This window comes from Thalassophryne amazonica, chromosome 6 (assembly GCF_902500255.1).
Source record: "Thalassophryne amazonica chromosome 6, fThaAma1.1, whole genome shotgun sequence".
Lineage (NCBI taxonomy): Eukaryota > Metazoa > Chordata > Actinopteri > Batrachoidiformes > Batrachoididae > Thalassophryne > Thalassophryne amazonica.
This window is the reverse complement of record NC_047108.1, coordinates 103,508,597-103,530,831: the sequence shown is the minus strand read 5'-3', so window position 1 is coordinate 103,530,831 and position 22,235 is coordinate 103,508,597. Positions and strand designations below refer to the sequence as shown.

Genomic DNA, 22,235 nt, shown 5'->3' with positions numbered 1-22,235 from the left:
TGTTAAACTGAACCGCAGTGACCTTATCGGCTGCTTTTCCTTCTCTCCTCGTCTCATCACGTCTGTCAGCCATTTCCAAAACGCCTCCTTCCGATTTTGTTGAAAACTCACCATTTCGTTGTCTTGCTCCAGAGAGCTGTACATCTGCGTCTGAGCTCCAGATGATGTCAGGACTGGCGTTGACCCAAAGCCTGCCGCCCAGAGAGTTCCTCATCAAGGTTGTCGGCACGTTGTTTTCCCTTCCTGTTCTTCCGTGATGTCTTCCTACCGGTTGCTGGAGCCTGTGGGAGTCATTCGAGGAGGAGGCCTGGGCCTCGAGCGTGGACGACTGTGCACAGTGAATTCCTATTAGCTTGACAGGGCGGATGGGGGATGGAGGGCGGGAAGGTGATCAGACCCCCAGCATGTGCCATTAACTGCCTTAAAATTCACTTTCCATACATCCTCTTCTGTCACCAGGGATGCTTCTCTTCCTTTATTTTGAGGATGAAGCAATTCCAGACATGGACATATGAGATTTGTCTGTGTGTCTGATCGACAAACCTTCTCTTCGACTGTTTGCTAGACTGTTTTTTTTCCAAGCCTCAGAAACAGGCCTGAAGAGAGTGCACAAATGTTGTTAAGCAGTCGATTTCTCAGTAGTTGTAAAAACGTAAAAATGTCATGCACCAGAAATCTCATTTGTCATAAGCCGTTAAATCACAATAATGCATTTATTTGTAAATGTGCAGTTCTGATCAAGTTAATGACCTAAAGGACAACAAGTGGAGCTGGAACCAGTTTCAGATTAATTCCAAACTCTGCTGATGTAAACACGATCACAGCAAAGTGAGCCTGTTTTACAGCCAACACCCGGTTTGTTTTGCATCATTTGCCATCAGTGTATGTCGAGTTTCACTTCTGCACTCCACTACGACCTCTGACCTCTCACCCTATCTCTCCCTGTCCACTGGGCCCACAGCAGTGATTTATCCCTCTGACATAACAACAGCTGTGTTGGGGGCTCCGAGCAGGGTGTGGGCTATTATTTGCCGTGACTAATCGATAACAGACTTAAAAAAAAAAAAAAAAAAAAAACAGCCATCGTGAGATTTGTGAGGGGGAAAAAAAAAAAATTACCACTATATGACACCAGAAACCCTCAAACTTTGATGTGGCGCCACAGACTTCATAAACAACATCTTGGTGGCATGACTGGAAACAATGCAATGGAATTTGAGGGTATGCCTGGGTGTGTCATGTTTCCACAAAGACATAAAAAAAACTTCAATAAGCTGGTGATTAGACGGAGCTGAAGTCAAACTTGTTTAGGGAGGAAAAATTAATTAAAAAAAAGAAATGTCTTTATATCAAGTGATTAAGGAGTCAGGCTACCAATATGCAGACTTGTGTTCGATTCCCAGTCACACTACCTGCATGTGTCCTTGGACAAGACACTTCATCTGCATCGTCTCGGTCCACCCAGTTGTAAGTGGGTACCATTCTTGGATCTGGAAGTAACCTGCCTTTAACTAACATCCTGTCCTGTCCGAGTCGTAGACTCTCATCTGCTTCACACTACAGAATCCTGGGAAAAGCACCGGCACCAAAAGGTCCTCTGGCTCTATATTGGACTTGCTTCATGAAACATTATGTAGCATGTTGATTACTGCACTGAAACAGAAGGTCCTTGGTTCAAGGCCAAGTGTGCCCTGTTCTCCATGTACCTCTGGTATAAAACTCGCATCCATATCAGATCTGCTGCACTCAAAACAACTGAATGAGGTGGGTTGTTAATTTCACCTTTAGGTTTTAGTTTACTTAAAATTAATCTTTGCCCAGTTTTTTTTTCCATCTTCATTTAGTTTGGACAAAAAGTTTTTGCTTTTAACTATAATATAGTACAATTTTGTGGAACCTGCTGATGAAGTAGATTTAATTAAAGTCAATGTTTGAAATTATTAAATGTGTTGTGACCTGAGCAAAAAAAAGACAGAAGCGAAAAGAAATTCTTGGATAACAAGTGAAGTAGCCTGATATGTTCTGCTACGTTCCACAATGCAAGTAAAAATTTTAGTGTACCCTCTCAGTTTGTGAAACATGATACAATATATACATCTTATTTCCAGAAGAAAAGCTTATTTATGTTCCTTAATTATTTTTGTCATTAATAGTAAATGTGATGTTTGACTTTTTTTTTTATCATGACAGACTTATTTGATAAATAATGTCATTAAATTTTTGAATCAAGATTTTTTTTTTAATAAAATAAGTTTTATTTTTCACATTTGCCAAAAATGACGATAAGGGGGAAAAAACAAAACATACATTTCCAACAAATGCACTGCATTGTTAAAGCCTTCATGCTTACATTTTTCAAGTATAAAAATGTAAGTCAAGTATAAATAGTCTCTGTTCCCATCATTTGATCCGTTTGTGCATGACCGTGATTTGTGTGTCAGACCAGCTTTGACTCTTCCCTGAGAAAGTCTTTGAGGATTTTCAGGTTGTTCATCATTCATTCTTCTTCAGTCAGCGCCTCGTTCGCAGTGGAGCCAGTCCTCGTATTTTGAAACAGTCTTTACCATCCTTTGTCTGGAAAAACAATAAAATGAAATGGAAAGATTCCCGTCATAAAAATCACATTCAACGAATTTTTAATGCATGAATCCCAGAAAAAGTGTGTGTGTGTGTGTGTGTGTGTGTGTGTAAAAGGTGATAATTATGCATTACATTCCACAATAGTGAACAAGCTCCAAGATTCGTCGTGCGTAAAACCACCTTTTACGCACGGATCCATTTAAATTATATAAACTGGTCATGCTAAAAGTCAAGCAAATTCCTTACAGGTAAAACTTTCTATTCAAAGCTTACATAAGTCCAATAAATAAAGTCTGGTCTTGAGTTAAAGATGCCTTTTTATGTTAAAATTTACCATATCAACCACATTAAAGCGTCACCGATCTGAAATCTTAAATCTGCGTGTGGAATAAATTCAAGTGTATTTACCCCTCGCCTCTGGTTGCTTAAGCAGAAGGTGCAGATGGTGCGCGGCTGCATCGCCCCGCTCTCTCCTGGCGTATGGACCACGCCGAGGCAGGGCTGCCCATCCGCGCTGCCCTCACCAAGAACCAGCACGTTGGCCAGATGGGCAATGTAGCTAGATGCCAAACGAAGAGTTTCAATCTTGGAGAGCTTTCTGTCCACCGGTTCTGTGGGTATGAGAGTCCGAAGTGCCGTGAATGCGGTGTTGACGCTTTGCGTCCTGCCTCTTTCCCTGGCGTTGGCCGCGCTCCGTTGTTTCATGACTATCCCGGCGCTTCCATCCAGTTTGCGTGAAATCCTCCCGCGCTTTGCGCTGGTGGCGCAGTAACCTTGGTCAGAGCTGCCGTCACTTTCGCTGCGGTTTTCATCGTCTTCGGACGTGACAAAGTCTGTGCAGATGAAGCGCGTCGCCACAGGACGCAGCATGGCGAAAGTCATCATTAAAAGTTTGAACAATCCCGGGGCCAGACCTGCTGAAAAACCTAACCGTCCATCTCAGTGTGCCACAAAGCTGCAGACCACTGGGAGGCAAAACTGTTTTAAAAAACGCTGGGAGACTTCTGGGTATCTGGTCAGCTGCTCTTATAACGGATGGGAGGAGCTGCAGTAACTTATGAAGTCCACTCAAGAATAACACAGAACAAATATATTGATTTGTAATAATATTTTACAATGCAATGTCCCAAAAAATACCAAGCAAAATGCCATGAAAAGCTAATCCATGTCACAATTGGTGTCCTGGGGGCCAGATAAGGCCTGCAAGTTGCAGTTTTGTGTTGTTAAATGTGATCTGACAGTTTCCTGCTGCACATCAAATGTGTATTCTAATACCAGAGATTATTGTTGGCTCATCTTTGTGACTCCACAAGCTCTTTCCAGGGAAAAACCAATCTCAATGGCCGGGGAGCCGGAGACCTGAATGTTACAGCCGAGATAAGAGAATGTTTCCACAAGTTTGACACTTTCACCACATATAGATACATTTCTGACAGCCACATACAGGAAGTCATTCAAAGCCTAGATCGTATTCCTGATAGAGGACGATCACAAACACAAGCACTCTGATGCCTCACTCAGCTTCTCAAATGCTGCAATTATTCATTGGTTTAACAATGATCACTGTCTGTAAGTCAAGGTCAGGAAACCTTTCCTTGACAACAAAGACACCTAAGCGAGAGGTTTCTGCAACCCATGCAAGCACTGAAGTGTAGGAGCCAGAACACATCCTTGATGAATGTAGTGTAGCGGCTGCACTCCGGTTTGTGTTGTTATGTCTCCGCCCATTTGCTCCCCTCGGGACACGAACTCACGATCTCCAGCATGGGAGTCGGACTCTCTAACCAGAAGGCTAAAACCCAGGGCTCAGGCCTTGTGACCAGAGAATCCTTTTGAACTGTTGGGAGTGAGGTTTACTAACTACATCTGCACAGCGACACCTGCTGGCCTCTGTTACACCCACCCCCCTAAACTCACTCCCATTCGGGTCACGGCACCATTGTAGCAGCTGCACTCCGCATTGTTTTGTTATGACTCCGTCCATTCGCTCCCCTCGGGACGCGAACTCACGATCTCCGGCATGGAAGTCGGACTCTAACCAGAAGGCTAAAACCCAGGGCTCTGGCCTTGTGACCAGAGAATCCTTTTGAGCTATTGGGAGTGAGGTTTACTAACTACATCTGCACAGCGACACCTGCTGGCCTCCGTTGCACCAGCATCACCAGGACAAATTCAGATCTTCTGCCGCCGCTCTGCACAACACTCCCAGTACCTGCTTGCCATGATGTCCAGAAACTTTTTAAGTGTCCTGCAAATTTTCTATAGATGTCCCAGTGAGCAGTCTGGTCAACTGAATCAAACACTAATGGGAAAATCAGCAGGGGTTGCAAAGAAGCACTGCAGATATTTCCACTTGCATTCAGTATTTGCAAAACTCGGGTTAGGGCATGGCTGTCATTGAAGAACAAATAGTGTTTGTTTTTTTAATAAGGTCTTGTTTTACAGATCTTTGACAGTTTGTGGTTGTGCCAGTCTGTATCCTCTACATAATTATGTGATACATGTGTGCATTATGTAGGATCTCAGTGAGACGTATGCCGTGTTGCAGCGTGTATGGATTAAGGGGGTTATGAGCAAGCGTAGATGAAAGGGGTGGTGGCCAAGTGGTTAACGCGCTTGGTTCAGTTCAGAAGGCTCCGGGTTCAAATCCCACCCCTGCGACATTTCTCCATGTAATGTGGAGTTGCGTCAGGAAGGGCATCCGGCGTAAAACCTGTGCCAATTCAACATGCAGATCCACCTTGGATTTGCTGTGGCGACCCCGAGTGCAAACAAGGGAGCAACCGAAGGGACTTTACTTTTTATGACCATGCGTAGATGAGATGAGACCACATTGCAGCAGTTACAAAGTTCACCAGATTTCCACTCAAAATTTGTGTCAGGTGGCGATGCATGTTTGTGTTCGGGCTGGGTGCTGTGGAAGGATCTGACCTCCAGTGTGTGCACATGAAGGTATACACACCCATGGAGCCTTGGAGCAGGCACCAAACGTACCAGAGCTCTGCGTAGCTCAACTATCTTTGATAGCCAAAGAGACGGAGGAAAAAATAGAAACAAATATAATTCTTTAACCATGGCTTGTTTAATTAGTGTGCAGAAGATGTTATCAGTGCATACAGCTGTTATTCAGTCTGACATCAGCATTCATGTAGCTCTTAAAGTTTAATGAATATATTTGTGTTGTTAGTTATCCACATAAACACAATAACGTCTTTCACTCAGTGTTACTCTCAATTTAGCATGTTCTGTGCATGCTGAACTTGGCAAAATACAGGAGCTAATCAGATGTGGGACTGAATAAAAAAAATCATGCAGACTGTATCTTGTATGCACATGACAGTATTTCCAATGATTTATACAGCAAAATCTGCTCACATGTAACTCAACCATGTTGTATAGTTCCCTCTCTTATTTCACTGTCCTGCATGGGACAGAAAGGGGTGCACATCACACACATGTACGCTATTATTGAGCAGTTCTTCTGCAATACATTGATGCATATCTGATATGGCAGTATATAATCATATAACCATATAGTGTAGGGTCGTATTAACATGGTAATGGTGCTGCCACCTACTACAGATTGTTTTTACTGGCCACTAAAAATGATAAATTTCTTTGGATTTCAGTGTGTTCAACAGTTTCACAGTGTTTAGGTTGTAATTGTGCAAACCTTTAAACAAGTAATGCATGAAGAGACTGTTCTTCCCAGCTCTCACCACAATTATTAAGTCAAATACAGGAAGGTTTAATTTGAACTTTTTTCGAGGAAGTCTGAACTACGTTCTACCCTCTGTTACCAAGTGTTGACAAAAACTGCTTTAATACATATTCAAAATGATCAATATTAATTAAGCCTGCTGTAGTGTCCCTGTATTAATTGGCATGAGCATAGGTCAAATAGATTGTAATTAAATAAAAACTGATGCTGGAATGACAAGGATTTATGTACCTGCTGAATCAGAACAACCCTATCTCACGTTGGGGGGCAATAACAATGACAAATGAGTGATTCCAACCATGTCAATCAACAGACTAGAGACAACCACCCAACACTCACACTGTCTGCTGGAGGATCAGTGAGATTCAAACATACGAGGTCTGTTAGAAAAGTGTCCGACCTTTTTATTTTTTCAAAAACCTGATGGATTTGAATCACGTGTGCTTGCATGAGCCAACCTTGAACCTTCGTGCGCATGCGAGATTTTTTTTTCACGTCTGTCGGTTGCGTCATTTGCTTGTAAGCAGCCTTTGTGTGAGGATGGGTGGCGTCTCTCGTCGTTTTTTCTTTGCAAGGAAATGGCGGAATGACTGGAGCAGCGCGACTGCATCCAATTTTGCCAGAAACTGGGCGACAGCCAGGTGGAAATCATTCGGATTATTCAGACGGCTTTTGGTGACGATCCTCTGGGCATCACACAGATTAACGAGCGGTACAACCAGTTTAAAGACGGCCGCACAACGGTGGAGAGCGCGCCGCACTCTGGTTGGCCATCAACATGCTGAAATGACCGGATCATTTCCAAAGTGAACGCTGTGGTGATGTGGGACCGTCATGTGACTATCTGAGAAATTGCGGAAGAGGTGGACATCATCACTTTTTCGGCACATTCCACTGTAACAGAAGATTTTGCCATGAAAAGAGTTGCAGCGAAATTCATTGGCACGAAGCTGATGGCGCAGCAAAAGTGCCACTGTGATGAAGTCTCACAGGACATGTTGTGACATGCTCACCTTGTCCACAATTTCTCGGATAGTCACACGACTGCAAAGCCACCGAAAGCCGTCTGAATCTTCCGAATGGTGGAAGAGGTGGCAAAATCTTCTGTCACAGTGGAATGTGCCGAAAAAGTGCTGATGTCCACCTCTTCCACAATTTCTCAGATAGTCACACGACGGTCCCACATCACCACAGCGTTCACTTTGGAATGATCCGGTCATTTCAACATGTTGATGGCCGCGGCTCGCTCTCCACCGTTGTGCGGCCGTCTTTAAACCGGTTGTACCGCTCCTTAATCTGTGTGATGCCCATAGCATCGTCACCGAAAGCCGTCTGAATAATCCGAATGGTTTCCACCTGGCTGTCGCCCAGTTTCTGGCAAAATTGGATGCAGTCGTGCTGCTCCAGTCGTTCGAACTCAAACCATTTGAGTTTGTCAACTTAAAATAATTTTCAAATATTTAATTGTTAAAGTTTTAGTAACTTTATAGTTAATTAAACTTATGTAAATCTAGTTTATGTTTTTCAATAAAAAAGTGACAAATTTATGACTAAAAAAATTTGCATTATATTTTGGATTAAATTTTTTGATGCATTCTTTGATTTACTTGTTGACAATAATCTGCTTTCTAAAAAAAAAAAAAAAAAAAAAAACTCTAAAAGGACAACAGAAAGAAAAATGCTAAATGGTAGCCCATGAACAGAACTTGCAGTTTTTCATAATGGTATAAACTCAATTAAAATGAGTGAAAGGAATGCACTGGAAATACATCACCAACACTTAAATGCCCCACAACGTCAAATGCACTTAAAGGAACTGAGCTGTTATGACAATTCATTTTTGAGTTAGTTTAATTAAAGGAAATGAGTGACTATAACTTTTTCAAAGTTTGAGTTACATTAACTTAATTATTGTATTAAAATGGAGTGTTTGGTTTAACAGTGTTTTAGGTTTAAGTTGATGATCAATCTGAGAATCTTTTATTTTGTATGACTGCATTTTGAGAAAAGTGCCCCCATTTAGCTGCTGATGTGTTGCTGCATTCTTCTGCAAACATCCCACTAAACCTTTACTGAGCCAGAAGAGCACTCATTAGGGCAATCGTGGGAAAAAATCACAGCTAAAAAGGATACATCTGCTGAATTTGGGGAAAATGTCATCAGAAAGCAAATGTAATAATTTGGAGGCTGGAAAGTAGGACTTTTGAGAATTTTCCAGTTGTGTGGAGCTGAGTGTGTTGGCAGAGTAAAATGATAAAATTATGACATACAGTTTGACCTAAATAACAGGTTTGACGTTTGTGTGAAATAGAATCCAATGTTGATACAGTACATGTATACTTTCCATACGAGACATAAAGACAACTGTTCATGCACAACGTGCCGTTTGTGCCATAGAGAGGTCAGAGGGCTGATACGGCATTGCAAACCTGGCACAAGTTACATGCCTGAAACCAGCAGCAGTCTGACTGAATTCCAGATAGGAAGCTTTAAGAAGTCATCATCGCCTCAAACACCTAAACCGACCTCTTTCAAGAGGATTTGGTTGGAATGCCTCCCAAAAGTGGAACAAATGGCTGAGCTCGCTAACCAGAGATCATTTTTCAGCTGGAACATTAGAACAGAGTCCACAGAACAGATAGAAACAATGGAGCTTTTCAAAGACCAGCAACTATAACAGCAACAAAAAAGACTAAAAAATAAAAATTTGTAAACAGAGATTTAAAATGCCTTGTAACAGTTTTATGTTTTTATCACTTTATGACATCAAATAAAAAAATTCAAGCTGCTTAATTAAAAACAAAAGTCTTTAAAAATAATGAAGGAGAGACTCCCTTTAAATCAAATACATCTAAATTCACTTCAGGGTTGATTTTAAAGCTACACTGTGTTGAATTTAGTGCCATCTACTGGCTAGTTTGCAGATTGTGTTATGCCGTCACCGGTTATTATTTTACTTCCCTTGATACTTTTGCTTCTTTGATGACAGGGACTCATGTTCTCTTTCCTTCTCTTGTCATAAACAAAGTGAATAAACATTTCACAAAAGTCAGCATTTTTATACTTGTTACCTTGCAGAGTAGCAAGTGTATGGGGTATAGGGAAAGAAGTACTGGTTCCTCTTCTTTTCTTCAGACTTCTGGCTATTCTGAAAAAATACCCGTTTTGCCCCACTGGCAACAATTATTGCCGAAGTGTATCACTGTCATTTTCTACTCAATAATAATAAAAAAATCTCAAAGGTACTAATGCAACTTTTCCACTTCTAAAAAAAATCTGGGCATAAACGGGCTAATATGGCAGCCTCCATAAGGGGGGCTGGTTGTCCGTAAATATGAAAAGCTCAGTCTTAATTTAATGAAAGCACACCGATTAATTTCTGTTAGCAAACACCCATAAATCCTACACAGTCACTTTTCAAATACTTCCATATCTATAAAAATCTCATATCCCAAGTTACATTTGCATTAGAAGCTGATGACCTCAAGCAGATTTTTTTTTTTTTTCCTTGCACATGAGACATTATTTTTGAGTGTTGCAAACACATCAAATCAGATTTGGGATATAAATGTGACTTTTGTCAATGTGTCTGCTGTAGGAAGAATCAAAACACTTTTATCACCCTGAGTAAACATGTCAAATGTGCTTTATTTTCATATTAGATTTGATTAAATTCTGGTCATATCAAATACAGACCACGAGGAAACATGACCACTTCAGATGAAAAGATCAGGATTTTTAAATTTTTTTGTTTTGGGGGGGGTGACCCCCCAAACAAACAAAAACAAATCCTAAAACAAGTCACTTCAACCAGCGGTGTGAATTCTGATGTGGCAATGACACATTACAGATAAATGACTGTATAAAATTAACAGTGCAGCAGGAACTCTGAAAAAGGACCACGATCACTTCCTACTCTTAGCCTCTAAAGCCCCTTGATCTGTTTAAAACCTCCAAAATAAAAACGCGCTGAACCACCCGTGGAAACGGCTCACTAAAGCAACAGGTGCAATCATTTTTTTTAATGCCTGTGTTGCATGTCAGAACCCTTTGAGGATACAGTTACTCCCAGACAGTGAGCGAGCCACAGGAAATCTTCTCACACGCGACGATTCAGAAGAAAAATTTAGAGTTCTTTTGGGCCGCTGGGTAAAATCTGTCCCAGGTTTCCCTTCATTTCCTTAATGTCCACAGAGGGAGACCCTCAAGCTGCTCTGAGCTCACAATGTGAAAGCAGTGGAGGAAGAAAAAAAGCTTCGTCTCTGCGTAATAATGCACAATGTGTCGTTTACCTGACAGCTACATTTCCTTCCTCTAGGAAAGAGGAAAAGGAGCTGTCATCGGACTGGATGTGAGTTGTGGATGGCTTCAACATCAATCAGGGCTTCATGTACAATGCTGCAGGGGAAAAATAGGCTTTAAGCCATTTCCTGATTTCCTCTATTTTTGTCACACTTAATGGTCTGATGTACAGACAAAATTAAAGACAAACATGAGTAAACACAATATACATCTGTTAAAATGACTGACTTATTGGCATGATAACCCATGTGAAAAAAACAATTACCTCTATAACTGATAGCAAAAATGCAAACAATTCTGATAATCTATCAGACCAACATACACCAGTATACAAGAATTTCTAGTACTTGAACAGCAAAAATATTTGTAATTTTGCCTCTGTGCACCAACACAGTGGCATTTAAAATGAAACAATGTGATCATAGTGTAGACTTTAGCCTTTAATTCAAGGGGTAACACTTAAATATCACAACCATTACATACATACATACACACACACACAGAGAGAGAGAGAGAGAGAGAGAGAGAGAGAGAGAGAGAGAGAGAAATCTCAAAGTCCAGTAGTTTGATCAGTGGTTTGACAAAATACTTCAAATAACATAACAGTCAACAAGGTGGGGGCTATTCACAAATGTTTATGGCTCTTTGCTGACTCAGAATTCATTCATGACCCAAGGGAACAATCCCCCCACCTCACCCTTTTGAAACTACTTTAGGAAATGTAAACTGAATAAATAACAAAAACAAAGGTACACAGTCCATTTACGCCCTTTTAATATCAAAACCAAAACTTTAGATAAACAGTAACATCTCCCCCTACTGGTACAGCCTTTGCACTACAGTCCCCAACCTCAGGCACAGGAATCCAAGAGCAGACATGCAGATACCTGAACAAGTCTCTGATCCAGAGTCAACGCAGATCTGGTGTTGATGCACCCAAGTAGGTTCTGAGGTCTGAAACAGTCGATTTGACGATCTTGGCAGGTATCATCGGCATTTTCAGCCTCTGATAAGCAGCAAACCTGTGACAGCCCCCAAAAGAGTAGTAGTAATTGCCCCCTTCTCGCCCTTTGATCCAGAGTACATCAATAGGAGGAACACTGGCGATGTCAACTGCATCCTGCAAGGAACGACCGTCAAATAAATAAATAAGACTGTAAAGTGAACATCTGCAGGTGGCAATAAAAGTGCTGTTGAATTATCTATTTAACATGTTTCTTTAGCCATCAGAAGCTGGTTTACAGATGCAGTTTTGCCACCGAATGCTCTCACAAGCCAAACCCACAGTTAACTGTGTGAAAAATAAAAACTCTGGGATATTATGATTTCCACCAGTCATGCATTTAGAACAGCGGTTGCCAAAATATTTTTAATATCAGTTTTCATACCAAGCAAAACAAAGACTGACTGTATAGAGGTCGAGTGTGTCTGACACACTGAGCAAAAGATTAAGGGGAGGAGCAGTTTTAGAGTAGTTATGGGGTACTAAAGACCCCAACCTGTCCCGGAATGCTAAAGATCCAATGATTCAAATTTACAGCAACAAATCACTAAAGAAGCCAGCTCAAAACACTACACACAATGAGTAAGATCTAGACCTTAACCTACCAAACAACTAACCTATAAATGATCAGAAAATAATTTTTACAGAAGTGCCCAAATGCAGACATTTTTCATTTGCATTTTATATACAGTGAGGAAAATAAGTATTTGAACACCCTGCAGTTTTGCAAGTTCTCCCACTTAGAAATCATGGAGGGGTCTGAAATTTTCATCTTACGAGGTCTATTACAAAAGTATCCGACCTCATTATTTTTTTTCAAAAACCATACGGATTTGAATCACGTGTGATTGCGTCAGACAAGCTTGAACCCTCGTGCGCATGCGTGAGTTTTTCCATGCCTGTCGGTTGCGTCATTCACCTGTGAGCAGGCTTTGAGTGAGGAGTGGTCCAGCCCCCTCGTCGTTGTTTCATTGCCAGGAAATGGCGGAATGATTTGGGCTTTTTTTCCATCAGAATTTTTTCAGAAACTGTTAGAGACAGGCAGCTGGAAACCATTAGAAAAATTTATCTGGCTTTCGGTGAAAATGTTACGGGCTTGGTAGAGAATAAGGAGTGTTACTGTCGCTTTAAGGACGGCCCCCAGCGGCTGTGGGGCGCGCCGCACTCCGAAGCCGCCATCGACAGGCTGAACGACCATTTCATTTCTAAACGGATGGCTGTCTGGATCCGTGACCATCGTGTGCCATTTCTCTGGTTATCACAAGAGCTGGACATCAACCATTTTCCGGCAGATTTCACTTTTAACAAGAGATTTTGTCATGGAAAGCCGAGCGGAGGCTTCGCGCGTCACGATGGATTCGCTACTGGAGCGAGACAAAAGCTCCGTTTTGGTCTCACAGGACGACTTTGAGATGGCGTTCAGACAGCTGTCGGTGGTTTTTCCATCGAGTGATTATCTGAGAAATTGTGGATGTGCCTGGACATGCCAGAACATGTCCCGTGAGGCTTCATCACGGCGTTGCTGTGCACCATTCGGCACCGCCGCGACGCGCAAAGCCTCCACTCCTCTTTCCATGACAAAAAATCCTGTAACAGTGGAATGTGCCGTTCATTTCCAAACTGGACGCTGTGTTTTATCCAGGACGTTGTCTGACTAGCACAGGAATTGTGAAAAGACGTGGACATCAGCACTTTTTTGGCACATTGAGACAGACGTGCGGAGGAATTCCGCGCGTCGCGGCGGTGCCGCATGGCGCAAAGCGACGCCCGTAATGAAGCCTCACGGGACATGTTCTGGCATGTCCAGGCACATCCACAATTTCTCGGATAATCACTCGATGGAAAAACCACCGACAGCTGTCTAAACGCCATCTTAAAGCCATCCTGTGAGACCAAAACGGAGGTGGTTTTGTCTCGCTCCAGTAGCGAATCCATCGTGACGCGCGAAGCCTTCGCTCGGCTTTCCATGACAAAATCTCTTGTTAAAAGTGAAATCTGCCGGAAAATGGTTGATGTCCAGCTCTTGTGATAACCAGAGAAAGTGCACACGACGGTCCGGCTCCACAGAGCCATCCGTTTAGAAATGATTCGGTGGTTTGTGGCTCTCGATGGCGGCACGGAGCGCGGCGCGCCGAGCGTCCTTAAAGCCGTCCTTAAAGCTGTAGTAACAGTCCTTATTCTCTGTGAAGCCTGTAAAATTTTCACCGAAAGCCAGATAAATTTTTCGAATGGTTTCCAGCTGCCAGTCTATAACAGTTTCTGAAAAAATTCTGATGGAAAAAAAGCCCAAATCATTCCGCCATTTCCTGACAATGAAAATCTGCCGAGAGGGCTGGACCACTCCTCACTCAAAGCCTGCTCACAGGCGAATGACGCAACCGACAGGCGTGGAAAAACTCACGCATGCGCACGAGGGTTCAAGCTTGTCTGACGCAATCACACGTGATTCAAATCCATATGGTTTTTGAAAAAAATAATAAGGTAGGATACTTTTCTAATAGACCTCGTAGGCGCATGTCCACTGTGAGAGACATAATCTAAAAAATAAAAAAAAAATCCGGAAATCACAATGTATGATTTTTTAATAATTTATTTGTATGTTACTGCTGCAAATAAGTATTTGAACACCTGTGAAAATCAATGTTAATATTTGGTACAGTAGCCTTTGTTTGCAATTACAGAGGTCAACGTTTCCTGTAGTTTTTCACCAGGTTTGCACACACTGCAGCAGGGATTTTGGTCCACTCCTCCATACAGATCTTCTCTAGATCTTTCAGGTTTTGAGTTTCAGCTCCCTCCAAAGATTTTCTATTGAGTTCAGGTCTGGAGACTGGCCAGGCCACTCCAGGACCTTGAAATGCTACTTACGGAGCTCCTCCTTAGTTGCCCTGGCTGTGTGTTTGGGGTCATTGTCATGCTGGAAGACCCAGCCATGACCCATCTTCAATGCTCTTACTGAGGGAAGGAGGTTGTTTGCCAAAATCTCACAATACATGACCCCATCCATCCTCCCTTCAATACGGTGCAGTCGTCCTGTCCCCTTTGCAGAAGAGCACCCCCAGAGAATGATGTTCTCACCCCCATGCTTCACGGTTGGGATGGTTTTCTTGGGGTTGTTCTCATCCTCTAAACATGGTAAGTGGAGTTGATTCCAAAAAGCTCTATTTTGGTCTCATCTGACCACACGACCTTCTCCCATGCCTCCTCTGGATCATCCATATGGTCACTGATGAACTTCAAACGGGCCTGGACATGTGCTGGCTTGAGCAGGGAGACCTTGCTGCCCTGCAGGATTTTAAACCATGACAGCATCATGTGTCACTAATGTAATCTTTGTGACTGTGGTCCCAACTCTCTTCAGGTCATTGACCAGGTCCTCCTGTGTAGTTCTGAGCTTTCTCAGAATCATCCTTACCCCACAAAGTGAGATCTTGCATGGAATCCCAGACCAAGGGAGACTGACAGTCATCTTGTGTTTCTTCCACTTTCTAATAAATAATCATAACAGTTGTTGTCTTCTACCAAGCTGCTTGCCTGTTGTTCTGTAGTCCATCCCAGCCTTGTGCAGGTCTACAGTTTTGTCCCTGGTGTCCTTAGACAGCTCTTTGGTCTTGGCTATGGTGGACAGGTTGGAGTGTGATTGATTGAGTGTGTGAACAGGTGTCTTTTATACAGGTAACAAGTTCAAACAGGTGCAATTAATACAGGTAAAGAGTGCAGAATAAGAGGGTTTCTTAAGAAAAATTAACAGGTCTGTGTGAGCCAGAATTCTTGCTGGTTGGTAGGTGTTCAAATACTTATTTGCAGCAGTAACATCCAAATAAATTAAAAAAAAAAAAAAAAAAATCATACATTGTGAGTTCCGGATTTTTTTTTATTTTTTTTTTAGATTATGTCTCTCACAGTGGACATGTGCCTAAGATGAAAATTTCAGACCCCTCCATGATTTCTAAGTGGGAGAACCTGCAAAACCGCAGGGTGTTCAAATACTTATTTTCCTCACTGTAGCGCCAAATCACAACAAAGCTGCCTCAAAGGGCTTCACATAAGTAAGGTCTAACTTTACCAACCCCTAGAGCAAGCACACAGGTGACAGCAGTAAGTGAAATCTCCCTCTGATGATGTTGAGATAGAAACCTCAAGCAGACCAGACTCAGAGGGGTGACCCTCTGCTTTTAACAGTTACAAGGTTTTTACAAAGCTGAAGAAACAGGAAGTCAAAACTACATCTGCTGGATTAGCTTCAGGCATGACATCTCACAGTCAGTCCAGCATCCCGTTGTCGGCAGTAAAAACCACAGCTAAGGTATAATTCATCAGCAGTAAATCGACAGGAAAGCAGAGAAAATACTAAGGTGATCGCTGGCTGCTAGCCCTAAGCTTCACTAACAGACCCAGAATTTAGATAAAGCTGAGGCAGAGACCTGTTCCATTACTAATAAAATGAATTTAAAAGCATAGAAAGCATAATTCCACACTATGCCAGTATGCTAGCGATATGAGAGGGAGAATAAATGCATACTAAGTCTGGACTTGAATGTCTCTACAGAATCTAACTGTTTTATCTCCATAGGGAGGTCATTCCACAACACACGTGCACGATAAAAGAAAGCTCTATGGCCCGCAGACTTTTTATTCACTATAACACCTTGACAATATAGAGCCCGCGCCGGTACGTAGGGTTTAATTAGGTCAGTTAAGTAGGGAGGTGCTAGTCTGTGAATAATTTTATAGGTTAGTAACAGTACCTTAAAATTTGATCTTGCAGACACAAGAAGCCATTGAAGAGATGCCAAATTGGGTGTAATGTGGTTGAACTTTCTGCTTCCTGTCAAGAGTCTGGCAGCAACAGTTTGAACCAATTGGAGACCCCTAATGCTGGACTGCGGTAAACCAGAAAATAGAACAATGCAGTAGTCCAGTCTAGAAGAGACAAATGCATGGATCAGATTCTCTGCATCAGCCATACACGGGATGGGATGAATTTTGGATTATTTTGACCGCTGCAGGGTCTGCAATCAATGTAGAGAAATTGTCTTTTTCCCAATAAACACCCTCGAAAACAACAGCCACTCTGAAGGACCGATAAGCAAATAGATAAGCAAAAAGGTTATTGATGTCGGTGGATCGAATCATTTCTTAACAATTCTCAAAAAGAACTGGTTCTCGATACCCATCCTTAGTTAGCACTTGGATGGTCAACCTCTTCAGACCACCAGCGTCAGTGTTTGTTTCTCCAGGTAAAACTGGAGTTACATCAGGAAGGGCATCCGGCGTAATCTTTGTTCCAAATATCAATGCAGATGTGGCTTTATCCGCTGTGGCGAGGCTGAACAAAACGGTTGCAGCTGAATGGACGACAACAACAACAACAACCTCTAGCCTTATGCTTGAGGCCATGTAAGTAATCACTGAACCATTTAAGGCCATTGTATTTTTTTTGGGGGGGGGGGGGGATTTTAATATAGGTGGACCAATCATGTCGAGTGTGGTTGCGAGCGCTGAGTTTAAGCTGTCCACAAGACTTGTCTACTGAATGGTCATTTTCCAAAAGTGACGCCAAGATATCAGGCAGTCTGTCTGGCTCCAAGTTCAATTGTAATTGAAGAGTTGATGTGTCGCTGCAATGATATACAAGGTTCTTGTTCCAGCAAACACGGCAACGAGACTGTATACTTAACAAGTGAGTGATCTGACATCACTGACGCAAGTGATATGAGGTCAATATTTGTGACAGCAATACCGCAAACAAGGACCAAATCCAGGGCATTTCCCCTTATGTGTGTCGAACCCTGAATGGATTGCAGGAATCCTAATACATCTATAATGTCCATGAATGATTTGTAGAGGGGGTCAGAAAGGGTGTCTAATTTGAAATACCCCTATAACAGCAGTGATATAGTCAGTAATTTCAGCTTCTTATCAGCCGAAATCACCACAGCAGATCCAGTGTAGATCTGCATGTCTGTTTGGTACAACTTCTAAACAGGACGCCATTCCTCACACAACTCATTTATATGGAGAACGGGCACAGGTAGTCTTGAACCAGGAACCTCCTATTTTGAAAGCAAGTGTATTAAAGCATTCACCACTACACTGTTCCCCTCATCCCGACAATATGTATACTACTACTACTATACATTCTCACAGTCAGGTATACGTCACTTCCGGCGAAAACTAGGTGAGAATTCGTACTTCTACATCCATGTGCTAGCAATCGCTCTGTGAAAACACGCTTGGGCTGGATATATGGGTTGCCGCGGAGCCATGTCACTTCTGGCGAAGTGACCAATCCGAAGACAAGAATTCGTACTTCCGCAACTGGCCGCCCAATGAAAACCACCTCGGGCTGCATTGAATGTCGAAATCAGCTGGTTTTGTTTGTCTCTAACTTGCTTCTAACAGCTAGCTGATAGCTCTCACTGCCTGCAACGATAAGATTTATACATCAAGTTGACCTGAAATGAACCATTGTACATTAAATTGACTTTATTGACAATTGTGACCCCTCTGAAAAGTGAGCAAATTACATGTATTTGTATTGAGGTCGGCGATGTTTTCATCAGCCAGAAATGGCCACCAGAGGGCGCTCGGTGTAAAGTCCGCGGCAACCCATATGTAGGTATTCAAGTTTTTAAAATTATTTTTATGGCACATTACGACCCCAACACCTTCCCTTTACAATTGGAGGGGAGAACCCAGCAAATCCTCATGTTTAAGAACAAGTCCTTATTCCTTTAACTTTAACTAGTAATGACTTCATGACTTTCTTTGCTAATAAAATTTTAACTATTAGAGAAAAAATTACTCATAACCATCCCAAAGACGTATCGTTATCTTTGGCTGCTTTCAGTGATGCCGGTATTTGGTTAGACTCTTTCTCTCCGATTGTTCTGTCTGAGTTATTTTCATTAGTTACTTCCTCCAAACTATCAACATGTCTATTAGACCCCATTCCTACCAGGCTGCTCAAGGAAGCCCTACCATTATTTAATGCTTCGATCTTAAATATGATCAATCTATCTTTATTAGTTGGCTATGTACCACAGGCTTTTAAGGTGGCAGTAATTAAACCATTACTTAAAAAGCCATCACTTGACCCAGCTATCTTAGCTAATTATAGGCCAATCTCCAACCTTCCTTTTCTCTCAAAAATTCTTGAAAGGGTAGTTGTAAAACAGCTAACTGATCATCTGCAGAGGAATGGTCTATTGAAGAGTTTCAGTCAGGTTTTAGAATTCATCATAGTACAGAACAGCATGAGTGAGGTTACAAATGATCTTCTTATGGCCTCAGACAGTGGACTCATCTCTGTGCTTGTTCTGTTAGACCTCAGTGCTGCTTTGATACTGTTGACCATAAAATTTTATTACAGAGATTAGAGCATGCCATAGGTATTAAAGGCACTGCGCTGCGGTGGTTTGAATCATATTATCTAATAGATTACAATTTGTTCATGTAAATGGGAATCTTCTTCACAGACTAAGGTTAATTATGGAGTTCACAAGGTTCTGTGCTAGGACCAATTTTATTCACTTTATACATGCTTCCCTTAGGGCAGTATTATTAGACAGCATTGCTTAAATTTTCATTGTTACGCAGATGATACCCAGCTTTATCTATCCATGAAGCCAGAGGACACACACCAATTAGCTAAACTGCAGGATTGTCTTACAGACATAAAGACATGGATGACCTCTACTTTCCTGCTTTTAAACTCAGATAAAACTGAAGTTATTGTACTTGGCCCCACAAATCTTAGAAACATGGTGTCTAACCAGATCCTTACTCTGGATGGCATTACCCTGACCTCTAGTAACACTGTGAGAAATCTTGGAGTCATTTTGATCAGGATATGTCATTCAAAGCGCATATTAAACAAATATGTAGGACTGCTTTTTTGCATTTGCTCAATATCTCTAAAATTAGAAAGGTCTTGTCTCAGAGTGATGCTGAAAAACTAATTCATGCCTTTATTTCCTCTAGGCTGGACTATTGTAATTCATTATTATCAGGTTGTCCTAAAAGTTCCCTGAAAAGCCTTCAGTTAATTCAAAATGCTGCAGCTAGAGTACTAACAGGGACTAGAAGGAGAGAGCATATCTCACCCATATTGGCCTCTCTTCACTGGCTTCCTGTTAATTCTAGAATAGAATTTAAAATTCTTCTTCTTACTTATAAGGTTTTGAATAATCAGGTCCCATCTTATCTTAGGGACCTCATAGTACCATATCACCCCAATAGAGCGCTTCGCTCTCAGACTGCAGGCTTACTTGTAGTTCCTAGGGTTTGTAAGAGTAGAATGGGAGGCAGAGCCTTCAGCTTTCAGGCTCCTCTCCTGTGGAACCAGCTCCCAATTCAGATCAGGGAGACAGACACCCTCTCTACTTTTAAGATTAGGCTTAAAACTTTCCTTTTTGCTAAAGCTTATAGTTAGGGCTGGATCAGGTGACCCTGAACCATCCCTTAGTTATGCTGCTATAGACTTAGACTGCTGGGGGGTTCCCATGATGCACTGAGTGTTTCTTTCTCTTTTTGCTCTGTATGCACCACTCTGCATTTAATCATTAGTGATTGATCTCTGCTCCCCTCCACAGCATGTCTTTTTCCTGGTTCTCTCCCTCAGCCCCAACCAGTCCCAGCAGAAGACTGCCCCTCCCTGAGCCTGGTTCTGCTGGAGGTTTCTTCCTGTTAAAAGGGAGTTTTCCTTCCAGCTGTCGCCAAGTGCTTGCTCACAGGGGGTCGTTTTGACTGTTGGGGTTTTTACGTAATTACTGTATGGCCTTGCCTTACAATATAAAGTGCCTTGGGGCAACTGTTTGTTGTGATTTGGCGCTATATAAATAAAATTGATTGGTTGATTGATTGAAGTCGGGCAAGTTGCCTTTTCCCCGTTAGTTTATTTATTTCAGAATTAGAGTGACTTGTGAGTGATGAAAAGTTGAAGCACTTCTGAAATAGTTTTCAATCCCTTTGCACATTGCTTTTTCCGAAGTTGGTGCACAGCCTACTGTCTGACTTTGGTACTGCAACTATAAATGAGCTGAAACCGAAGCTGACCACAGATGATGTTTCGAAACCTGTGTCGATTCCTGAGGGTTAGACTGTTTCCTTCTTACTACGTACTACGCCCAAGCATCATCAGAACAGCAGTGTAAACACATATCATTACCTGTATCGCTTTCACAAGACTTTGGACTTTGTCCTCGTCCAGAACAGGAGGAATCGGTCTGATGATGATGTCCATTGGGACATTATGAACTGCTTCAACACTGTCAGAGTGAATCGACCTGTTGTCGTTATCTTTCAGATCCGCGCCAGAATAAGTAGACATGTTCCTCAGATATTTAAAGGCAAACCCTGTCAGCTTAATTTGACTTTTGACACCAAGAAATAATTGAAACATTTGTCCAAACGATTATTTGTCGGGTGTTTGGTTTGCTTCCTGGACAGGGAGGGTCTTCAAGTGGAAAGCGTTCATTGGTCGTCTGGCTTGTCAATCATCGTCATATGTCCCACACCCTCCTTCCTCTTAAAGTATATTTGAGGCTGTAAAGTTGTTTATGCTAACATCAACAGCTTGCGTAACTTTGGAAATGTAATGTTTTGTTGTAAATGTAATGTTTTTTGCACGTCTACGCTGTCTGCCTAGGTGGTTGCTATCCAAAAATGTTAAAAACAGGATTCAGTAACACTGAATGGGTTTACAGCTAAATAAAATCTATTTGTATGGACATTTCTGCAAAACGTGGCAAATTTAACAGCAGTGTAGAGAATAAGATGTAATATTATTGCACATTTTTCTCAAAATGCTGAGTGCATGATGAAAAATCACAATTCAGATACAGCTTCTATAGAACTTCATCTGAGAAGTATTATTTCTCTTTTCAGTGTATTTCTGTGCAGAAATCACTCTGACTTAACTGATTACATTCACTCCATACCTCTGTCAACCACCACCTTCACTCTTGGCATTCATACAAAATCCTTTCTGCAGGGTTGTGGGGAGGACTGACCAGGTCCAGCAAATGGCAGCAAGCTACATGGTAAGTTCAGCCACACCTGCTCCTAATTTCCATCATCCATCCAGCAAGTGGCAGACAGGTCTTTGAGATATTACATAAGCAAAACAAAGTTGCTTTTCAGATTTTTGTGGTGCAGCAGAGTTTAAATTCAGAGACATACAGAATGGTATCATCTATTGTTTTTCAGTTACGGTGTTAACAAAATGAAAGGGATGGGCTCAGTCCTTTATTCATTCATTCACTCACTGCATTTTACAGTGCACCTATTCACGGCGCTTCACTTTTTCCACATTTTGTTAGGTTACAGCCATATTCCAAAATGGAGTAAATTAATTTTTCCCTCATAATTCTACTCACAACACCCCATAATGACAAGAAAAAAGCTTTTTGGAATCTTTTGCTAATTCTTCAAAAACGAAACACTAAGAAATCATGCGTACATAAGTATTCACAACCTTTGCTCAATACATTGGTGATGCACCTTTATCAGCAATTACAACAACAAATGTTTCTGTACACTTCCCCAGATTTTTGCTTAGAGGCAATCCTGTCTCAGAAGTCTGCAGACAATTTCTTTGACTTCATGCTTGGTTTGTGCTCTGAC

The 22,235-nt window shown here is 41.8% G+C and overlaps 2 protein-coding genes across 3 annotated transcripts; both read right to left on the bottom strand.

Annotated features, from left to right (window-relative positions):
* Window positions 1–2,242: 2,242 nt before the first annotated feature.
* tcf15 (transcription factor 15) lies at window positions 2,243–3,670 on the bottom strand. The gene is made up of 2 exons (XM_034171621.1): window positions 2,989–3,670; window positions 2,243–2,574 (listed from the first exon to the last, which is right to left on the bottom strand). Exons 1-2 carry the CDS (start codon window positions 3,463–3,465, stop codon window positions 2,512–2,514), a joined length of 540 nt encoding a protein of 179 aa, XP_034027512.1. The 5' UTR covers window positions 3,466–3,670; the 3' UTR covers window positions 2,243–2,511.
* Window positions 3,671–9,931: 6,261 nt separating this feature from the next.
* On the bottom strand, window positions 9,932–21,058 carry srxn1 (sulfiredoxin 1 homolog (S. cerevisiae)). 2 transcript variants are annotated; one of them, XM_034173048.1, is made up of 3 exons: window positions 20,779–21,058; window positions 11,491–11,723; window positions 9,932–10,699 (listed from the first exon to the last, which is right to left on the bottom strand). In XM_034173048.1, exons 1-2 carry the CDS (start codon window positions 21,010–21,012, stop codon window positions 11,514–11,516), a joined length of 444 nt encoding a protein of 147 aa, XP_034028939.1. In that variant the 5' UTR covers window positions 21,013–21,058; the 3' UTR covers window positions 9,932–10,699; window positions 11,491–11,513. The 2 variants fall into 2 exon arrangements, with proteins under 2 accessions (XP_034028939.1, XP_034028938.1); XM_034173047.1 differs by lacking the exon at window positions 9,932–10,699 and having other exon boundaries at window positions 10,812–11,723.
* Window positions 21,059–22,235: the final 1,177 nt, after the last annotated feature.

Excerpts from the sequence above, each read along its gene's own strand:
- srxn1 (XM_034173048.1), bottom strand. The coding sequence starts at position 21,012 with ATGTTTCAATTATTTCTTGGTGTCAAAAGTCAAATTAAGCTGACAGGG. Across the intron at positions 11,724-20,778 it reads GTCTTGTGAAAGCGATACAG|GATGCAGTTGACATCGCCAG; the intron begins GTAATGATATGT and ends CGTTCCTTGCAG.
- tcf15 (XM_034171621.1), bottom strand. The coding sequence starts at position 3,465 with ATGATGACTTTCGCCATGCTGCGTCCTGTGGCGACGCGCTTCATCTGC. Across the intron at positions 2,575-2,988 it reads TAAGCAACCAGAGGCGAGGG|ACAAAGGATGGTAAAGACTG; the intron begins GTAAATACACTT and ends TTGTTTTTCCAG.